Here is a 9,568-nt window from a genome sequence, read left to right on the forward strand (position 1 = left end):
CAATTGCAAGCATATGGTAATAACATGTTAATCAAATGGACCTCACCAAATGGCCAAGTAGCGGAATGATCAGTGTTATGTGGTGCTTCTTTCTAGATGTAACTTTCTTCCACCACTTGCTCTGGAGATCCATTTCATTGGTGGTTCTAATGGTTCCGTATCCTTGCTGTCAACCAAGTCCAAACCTTGAGCTTCTTCTACTACCCCCTCAAGTCCCTCATCATTGAAGGGAGTATCCTCCAAGAGTTCTGAAAGTTCGTCCTTCATGAAAGTATCCTGTACAAAATCTGAGACGAACTCATCAACAATGTCAACAAAATAACATGTATCATCCAAGTCCATAGTATGTCTCATGGAGTCACAAAGTCTGAAGGTGGTTTCTTCATCGCCAACTCGAAGTGACATTCGGCATCCTTGACATCAATAAGAGCCTTGGAAGTTGCTAAGAATGGCCATCCTAATATTAAAGTAACTTCAACCTTATCATCAACATCTAAAATGATAAAATCCACCAAGAAGATAAACTTATCCACTTTGACCAAAACATCTTCAATTATGCCCCTCAGCCGTCTGGTCGATCTGTCTGCCAATTGCAAGGTCATGTTGGTGGGTTTCGGTTCCCCAAGCCCTAGCTTTTGAAAAATTTTATAAGGCATGAGGTTAATGCTTGCCTCGAGGTTTGCAAGGGCTTTCTCATCAACCAAACCCTTGATTGTGCAAGGGACAATGAATCCCCCTGAATCTTTTTCCTTTTTGGGGAGTTTGTTGCGTAGTAGAGCAGAGCATTCCTCACTGAGTGTCATAGAAGACACTTCCTCCATTTTCCTTTTATTAGTGAGCAGTTCTTTCAAGAATTTGGCATACATTGGCATCTTAGAAATGACTTTGACAAATAGAACATTGATGTGCAAAGTTTTGAACATGTCAAGGAATTTTCTATACTGCTCCTCTTGCTGCTCTTTCCTTGCCTTGACAAGATAAGGAAGCTTTAGTTGATACTTGGGTGTTTGAGTTGTGTCCTTACCCTATTCTTCTATTTTCTATTCTGCAGTGGATGGGGGGCTAATATGGGTACTCACTGTGGGTTCAGCAACCTCCTGGTTAGGCTTCTTCTCAAGAGACTTTGGAAGTCATTTTCCACTTCTCAAAGTCACACCATACAACGATTCCTTCGGGTTCACTACTGTGTTGCTTGGGAGGGCCCCGATAGCCTTTCCTCTAGTAGCTTAGACATTTGGGCTACCTAGTGCTCCAAGTTTCTCGCAGTTGCATTGGTGTTCCCGATCATTATCTTATGATCTGTGAACTAAGTCTCTGAAATCTTGATGAATCAAGACATTAAACTTGTCAGCTATTAGGAAGGCTCTGAGGAGGATAAGGACTATGATTGTTGTGTAATCTGAGGTGGGGGCTTGTACTGTTATTGCTGCTCTGCCAACTGTCCCTATCCCAGCTGACTCCAAGAAAAATTTGTATGATTACTCCATCCAGCATTATATGTGTTGCTATACGGGTTGTTCTGATAATGATGGTTTTGACCAAGGAAATCCACTTGTTCAATCTGTTCTACACCTGCATCAATGGAGGAGGGATAGCTTGGGTCATAAGAGGGGCCAGAATGATCATAAGTAGGTCCCGAGCTTGAAGATGGAGAGGGCATGGTGTTCAATCTCTTAGTTATTGCTCCAACCTGTGCTACAAGATTGGTGATAACATCTACTTGATAAATAACCGCTGTCTTCACTCATTTGTTCCTCTCCGAATTGCACTGATACCTGTTGTTTGCCATTTCTTCATTCAGAGTCTGTGCTGCACTTGGTTGGTTGTTACACAATGAACCTCCGGCGACTGCATAAGGCATTTCTTTGGTGGATGTATTTAGTCCATTATAAAAGATCTAGATTTGCATCCATTCAATAATTCCGTGTTGCGGACATTTTCTCAACATCTCCTTGTACCTTTCCCATGTATCGTATAAGGATTCAGATTCCAATTGGTGGAAAGAGGAGATTTTGCTTCTGAGTTTGGTGATCTTAATAGGGGGAAGTACCGAGCAATGAATGCTTCAAAAGTCTGCTTCCATGTTGTAAGATCCATGGGGCAAGCTATTTAGCCACTACTTAGCCCTTCCTTGCAATGGAAAGAGTCTCAAATGAACTGCTTCCTCAAAAATATTGCTCGCTTTATAAGTGTCACAGATTTCTGAGAAGTTTCGTAGATGCTCGTAAGGGTGTTCATCCTGAAATCCATCAAATTGACACATCTGTTGCACCAATTGGATTAAATTTGGCTTCAACTCGAAATTGTTTGCTGCAATAAGAGGATGAACAATACTCGACCCGACTCTCTCAAGATTTGTCCGTGCAAAATCTAAGATGCTTTGTGGTTGATTACCAGCCATTTCTTTTTCCTGACCCATTTCCACAATTATCTCAATAGATCCTGTCTCAAATTAATTTGACGGATCCTTCTTCTAAAATTTTGTTCAACTTCTGGATCAGGGTTTCCTAATGGCGAAGAAGTGCATCCACGGGTCATGCAATTGTACCTCGGCGTAGAAGATAAAGCAATGTAATCTGAAGAGAGCATGTGAGCTCAAAAGAAACTGAAGAACAAAGCTAAAGATGAAACTAACATAAACAATACAATAAATCGAAAGATATTCACAAGTATACAAAATATAAACAAACTAGAACACTAGATTCTAAGCTTTCCTAAAGGTTGTAAGTCCCCGGCAATGGAGGCAAAAACTTGATGTGTTTTCTGCAAGTGCACGGGTCGCACACAAGTAATATAATGGTACCCCGTGAGGGTTAGGGTTGTCGAACCACAAGAACTAGACTTAAAGTACTGACTTATCATTGATCTCTAGTTAAAATGGAATAGACGTTTAGATTAACAAAGAGGAATAAAATTATAAAGAAGAAGAACAGGTGTAAATAATAAGCAAATTGGATTGACTTTGAATAACAAGAGAACAATGCCCCAGGATGTTCCTAAGCACTTAGTGAAGCTCACTTGCTCTCCTGATTTACCAGGTACGTTCTAAAGTTATAGTGTGTGCTCAAAAGTGATGTTACAACTAAGGCTCACAACTATGTCAAGTTTTACAAAGGTAACTATGGGTTCACACTCACCATGTTTTGCCATTGCGTAGGGTAACAACAACTGTGACATTCCACCATCATGTTTTACCTGAGCAACTACGCAGATCAAACACTTCAAGTTTTGCAAACACAAGAATTAACTCAAGAACTAAAAGAACTCTATAAATCAAGAGAGTACAAGTGTTCAAAGCATACAAAGTGACATAGTTCCCATCACGGGGCACCATGGCTAACTAGCCCCTCATGTGCGGGTACAACATGGAGAAAACAACAATAGATCTAAAGAAATAAAACATGTCTTTTGACAACGCCCCTTGTGTATGATCTGCAAGTGCACGAGTTTGTCAAAGTAATAAATTCCACGTGAGTGGGTATCGTATCCACAGGGAGTAGAGAGTAAAAATACCAAGATTGCAATCTAACTAAGCGAACACGGAATAATAATTTTGTTGATAAAATGTAATGAAAGCAAGAATAAAATAAACAAGAAAGAGAGAAACACAAATAGATGAAAGGTAAGGCAATCGATAGAAGTGGGGTACTTGGATATTGTTCCACCTAGGACAATTGCTTCAAGTGTAAAATCAACTATTATATCTCCTAATTGACGCTTATTGAGTCGTGGAAATCCTTAAACACACGATTCCAAACCTAAGGTCAACCGTGACTAACTCTACACTATGTCCCATGGAGAAATAAATCAATCTCAACATCTCACCGTAGAGTTGCAAGACACTCTAGGGATTCCAAGTGATAAACCCTATTCCAATGTATAGATCTAACTCTTTGATGCGGTGAAAAAGACCCCTTAGTCGCAATTAAGCCCTAGGTGCTAAAGTCATTTCAATGCTTCACTCCATTGCCTATGCAACTAAGGCCCAGCGGAGGTCATCCCTTAGCTCATTCACTCTACTATGACCACAAAGAACTCTTAGAATGTTGAGGTAGGATAAATCACATCGGAGGGAAATAGGGATGCTCTGCTGCCTCTCGACTCACCCTCTTGACCTTCTATAATCTTGCAATGTCTAACCCTCATGGTGTGTCACTTACTCACAAAGGTTACCAATGTAGACTCTCAACCCTAGTGTCACTCTAATTGAGAAATCATGCAACAAGCATTCAAGATTGAAACTCAATTAAAAACATCAATAAAGGAAAACATAATATAAGACTCATGAAACAAATACATCCTAGGGTTCACAAATCCAAGTACCCACTAAGGGTTTAGCTCTCCATGGAGCTAGTTACAATCAGGAATAAAGTCAAATGTAAAAACAAGTAATCCATAGAAAAAAACCCCCTCGGTATTTGAGTCGATGGTCTTGTGGAGTAGCCTCGCTTCTCCAAAGGTCCCCTTGTCCGACCTAGGGCACACCTCGCCAGATCGATACCGACGAAAGCTCCCCCAATAACCTTCTTCCAAGCGGAGCACGGTGTCGAATCCGTAGAACCACTAAAAAAACTTGCCAAAAGCCTCTCAAAGCCCTAGCCGACGACCTCCCAAAAGTTAGAGAAAAGATGGAGAGAATGGTGAAAAGGGTCTCCCAAAATCAGGCTGAATCACGGCATAAATAGGGCTGGAATCGGGCACCCACATGCCCTTGTGGATTCTCTAGAAACCTGATTTTTGGCCGACTGTGAACAGTAACTGCTACAATGTATTGCTGCAGTGATTTACTACAGTACCTATTGCAGTACTCAGCCAAAACACTCCCAATTCCACACTTTTCATCGAGGCAACATAAACAGGCACACATTTATGCCGTAGATCGCAACTCTTCTTCAATCAAAGGCCTCATTGGTGAAGATCTTGCTATCAATGCACAAGTCGGGATACGCAAATGTGACAGCCTTCGTGCCCCTCCAACTCATTGTAATGACTTGAATACATAGAGGTTGACACACATTCACGTATCTTAGAGACCCACTTGTGTCTTCGCGTTTGTTAATTCCAAGATTCCACCAAATAGTGCGTTTACGATCTACTTTTGGCTTATTTTCTCAATACTTAGCTTCACAACCCTACATGCGCAAAAGAACACAAATACACATGTATTAGCACTTAAACTTGATAAAAGTATTGCTCATCATAAGGAAAGAATACTTTTATTTAACACACAAGCACTTATCCGATTCCCTTCTCTTCAAGATTCATCTCAAATGTTGAGCTCCATGTGCTAGCACCACTTCTCTAGTGCCTCCAACTCGCCCTTTGTTGTCTTAGAAAGTGTGGTAAAGCTTGATCTTCGCTCTCATCAATGTCCTCCCGGTGGAGAAGAAGATCCCAGAATAAAGATGATTGAGAAACCTTAGAAACTGGAGTTAAAAGGGCAGATTTGGGGCCCAACATGGTCGGCGCATGAGCGTGTCTGGACTGTGTTGTGTCAGGGAAGATCTGAGTTAAATGGTTAAGTGCTTGCCTGGAAAATTCAGTAGGAGGGACACGGTTGTGTCTCGACTATGCATTGGTAAATCACGATCATCTCAGGGGCACCCTACGCATGTTTCTTCTTCTTGAACGAAATCGCCTTTCGGCTGAGTTTTTCAGTTGTGGAACACACACCAGGATGAGATATTCAGTGGGAAGAAACACGAGCATGTCTTAGCCGTGTCCAGCTTGAGCACTTAGCACTTACAATGCATTCTTTCTATTTTCTTCCCGATTTCACACCAAATTGCATCGAGCCCCTCTATTCCTCCACAAACAACAGAAATAGCCAGAATAACTCAGCACATGCACAAAAGCAAGCTTGAGAAAAAGAGAATTGATGAATTTAGGGTATGAAAACATGTATATAAAGTGCACTCATTAGTAAGCAATCAGGCAGTGCTATCTCCACAGTATGACCAATAATTACAATCATATTCCGTCGGTAAAACTAATAAATATATTTCAACAAATGCGATATCCGTTGGTATGGGTTTATGCCTACAAGGCCTTTACCGATGGTAAAATAAGTGTTGGAATAGGTATTTTTGCCGTCGGTATACGGTTTTGGGACCTCTACCAACGGATTTTTGACTTTTATTAAAGCATTTTACACCGTCACTATATGGCAATTTATTTGTTGTGATGTCTCCTATTTTTAAGTTAAAACCGTAATCCTCTATTTAATTTTTTGAAATATCTCATATTTTTCACAAAAACCGTACTCCTGTGTTTTTTTTTTTGGGAATGTCTCATTTATTTGAATCTAAACCCTAATACTATCTCTTATTTTTTTGGAATCTCTACTACTTTTTTAATCAAAAACCCTAATATTTTTGTTTATTTGTAATGGCAACTATTTTTAAATCAAAAAAATCCTAATCCTGTGGTTACTTTTTAGGATTGCCTCCTATTTTTTTGAATCAAAAACCCTAATTTTTTTACATTTTAGTTTTTTGGAATGCCTACTATTTTTTTAATCAAAAACAATAATCTAATGTTTTTATTTTTTCATAATCTATCAAATTTTTTAATCAAAACCCTAATCCTAAGTTTTTTTAATGCCTCCTATTTTTAAGCAATACCCTAATCCTTCATTTTCTTTTTCATAATGATTTCTATTTTTTTGAATCAAAAACCATAATCTTATAATTTCTTTTTAAGAAAGTCTACTATTCTTGAATAAAAACAATAATCGTATCTATTTCTTTTTGATAATCTCTCATATTTTTTTAATCAAAACGCTAATCCCTAAGGTTTTTTCATGGTTCCAATTTTTTTCAATAAAAAAATCCTAATCCTATGTTTTCTTTTGGAAGTGGCTATAATTTTTTAATAGAAACCCTAATCCTATGTTTTCTTTTGCGAATGTCTGCTATTTTTTTGAATCAAAACAATAGACCTATGTTTTTATTTTTATAAATGTCCCTTATTTTTCTATTTTTTTAATCAAAACACTAATCCTATATTTTCTTATAGTAATGTCTTCTATTTTTCAATAAAAACCCAAATCCTATGTTTTTTATTTAGCAATGTCTCATATTTTTCAATCAAAAACCCTAATCGTGTGATTTCTTTTTGCAATGCCTATTATTTTTGAATAAAAATCCTAATCCTATGATTTCTTTTAGGAATTTCTCCTATTTTTTAATTAAAGCTCTAATCCTATATTTCCTTTTTGAAATTTCTCATGTTTTTTAATCAAAACGTTAATCTAACATTTCTTTTTGGAATGTCTACTATTTTTTAAGCAAATCCCTAACCCTATGTTTTTTTAATAGTAATGTCTCCTTTTTTTTCATTGAAAAACCTAATCCAATGTTTTCTTATTGTAATGTCTCCTATTATTGAATCAAAAAAATAAACCTATGTTTTCTTGTATGAATATCTCCTATTTTTAAACCAAAAACCTAATCCTTTCATTTCTTTTCTGAATGTCTACTTTTTTTGAATCAAAATCTTAATACTATGTTTTATTTTTAGAATGTGTCCTATTTTTTTAGTTTTGAATCAAAACCTTAAGCCTATCTATTCTTTTCAGAATGTGTCCTATTTTCAGTTTTGAATTAAAACACTAATCATTTGTTTTCTTTTCGGAATGTCTCAATTTTTTTAATCAAAATCCCTAATCCTGCCCTTTGTTTTTCGAATCTCTAGCTTTGTTTTTCTTTTTTTGTAATGGGTCCTATTTTCAAATAAAAATCCTAGTCCTATGTTTTCTTTTTGGAGTGACTCCTATTTTTTAATCAAAACCCTAATCTTTGTTTTCTTTTCAAAATAACTGCTATTTTTGAATCAAAACAATAATCGCTCAATTTCTTTTCCTAATGTCTCATAAGTTTCAATCAAAACACTAATCCTAAGTAAAGAAAAGAAAGAATTAGGTTTTTGATTGAAAAATAAGAGATATTCTGAAAAGAAAACATAGGTTAGTGTTTTGATTCAAAACTGATAAATTGGAGACATTAACAAAAATAAACATAGGATTCTGGTTTTGATTGAAGGATAGGAGACATAACAAAATAAAACATAGGGTGAGGGTTTTTATTCAAATATAGTCGGCATTGCCAAAACAAAAAATAGCATTAGGATTTTAATTTAAAAATAGGAGACATTACTATAAGAAAACATTAGATTAATGTTTTGAATGAAATAGGAGGCATTACTATAAAAAAAAATAGGAGTATGGTTTTGAATTAAAAATAGCAGACATTCTAAAATGAAAAAAAAGGATTACTTTTTTTATTGAAAAATAGGAGACATTCTGAAACATAGGTTATTGTATTGATTCAAAATTGATAAATAGAAGATATTAAGAAAAGAAAACGTAGGACTCAGGTTTTGATTGAAAGATATTAGACATTCCGAATAGAATACATAGGAATAGGTTTTTGATTCAAATATAGTAGGCATTACAAAACATAATATAGGTTTTGATTGAAAAATAGCAGACATTACCATAACAAAAGATATGATTGGGGTTTTGAATAAAAAAAAGAGACATTATTATAAGAAAACATATGATTAGGCTTTTGATGAAAAAATACTAGGCATTCTGAAAAAAAAAGCATGGAATTACAGTTTTGATTGAAAAATATGAGACATTTCAAAATGAAAATATAGGATTAGGGTTTTGATTGGAAAATACGAGACATTACTTTAAGAAAACAAGGGATTAGGGTATTGATTAAAAACTGAAAAATAGGGGACATTTCTGAAAAAAAAAAAAAAGATTAGGCTTTGATTCAAAAATAGCAGACGATATAATAATAAAATATTGGATTAGTGTTTTTATTAAAAAATAGTAGCGATTCGAAAAAGAAAACATAGGATTAGGGTTTTGATTCAAAACTGAAAAATATGAGACATTACGAAAACAAAACATAGGATTATTGTTTTGATTGATAAATATGAGGCATTCCGAGAATAAAACATAAGATTAGGGTTTTGATTCAAATATAGTAGAAAAAATACATAGGAGTAGGGTTTTGATTGAAAAATATTAGACATTATTATAACAAAACATAAGATTAGGGGTCTGTTTCAAAATTACTAAAAGTTACAAAAGAATGCAAAGATTATGGTTTTGATTGAAATACAGTAGGATTGGGGTTTTTATTGAAAAATATGAGACATTCGGAAAATAAACCATAGGATTAGCGTTTCGAATAAAAAATAGTAGACTTAAAAAAAAAGTATGATTAGGGTTTTGGTTGATTAAAAAGTAGGAGGTATTCCAAAAAACACTTAAAATTAGGGTTCTGATTAAAAATATGGGGCATTATTACATATGCTTATTGTTTTGATTTAAAAATAGAAGACATTTCCAAAACAAAATATAAGATTAGGCTTTTTGATACAAAAAAATTAAGACATCTAGAAAAGAAAAACATAGGATTTGGATTTTGATTGAAAAATGTGAGACATTCCGAAAAGAAAACTTAGAATTATGGTTTTGATTAAAAAATAAGAGACATTAGTATAAGAAAACATGGGATTAGGGTTTTGATTAAAAACCAAAAAAATAGGG

The 9,568-nt window shown here is 35.4% G+C and overlaps 2 protein-coding genes and 1 non-coding gene across 3 annotated transcripts in view; 1 reads left to right on the forward strand and 2 right to left on the reverse strand.

The window, feature by feature from the left end:
- Positions 1-350: 350 nt before the first annotated feature.
- LOC120277734 lies at positions 351-821 on the reverse strand. Its single transcript, XM_039284583.1, has one exon. It carries the CDS (start codon positions 819-821, stop codon positions 351-353), a length of 471 nt encoding a protein of 156 aa, XP_039140517.1.
- Positions 822-1,919: 1,098 nt separating this feature from the next.
- Positions 1,920-2,026, forward strand: LOC120278369. The gene has a single exon (XR_005541700.1). It is a non-coding gene; the product is annotated as a small nucleolar RNA R71 (small nucleolar RNA).
- A 401-nt stretch (positions 2,027-2,427) lies between these two features.
- Positions 2,428-9,568, reverse strand: part of LOC120277735 (187-kDa microtubule-associated protein AIR9-like) — a 21,279-nt gene continuing 14,138 nt past the window's right edge. Inside the window, exons 16-17 of the mRNA XM_039284584.1 lie at positions 3,138-3,219; positions 2,428-2,576 (exon numbers count right to left, since the gene is read on the reverse strand). Of these exons, the coding sequence (XP_039140518.1) occupies positions 2,428-2,576; positions 3,138-3,219 (231 nt within the window). The remainder of the gene's footprint in view (positions 2,577-3,137; positions 3,220-9,568) is intronic.

This window comes from Dioscorea cayenensis, chromosome 15 (assembly GCF_009730915.1).
Source record: "Dioscorea cayenensis subsp. rotundata cultivar TDr96_F1 chromosome 15, TDr96_F1_v2_PseudoChromosome.rev07_lg8_w22 25.fasta, whole genome shotgun sequence".
Taxonomy (NCBI): domain Eukaryota; kingdom Viridiplantae; phylum Streptophyta; class Magnoliopsida; order Dioscoreales; family Dioscoreaceae; genus Dioscorea; species Dioscorea cayenensis.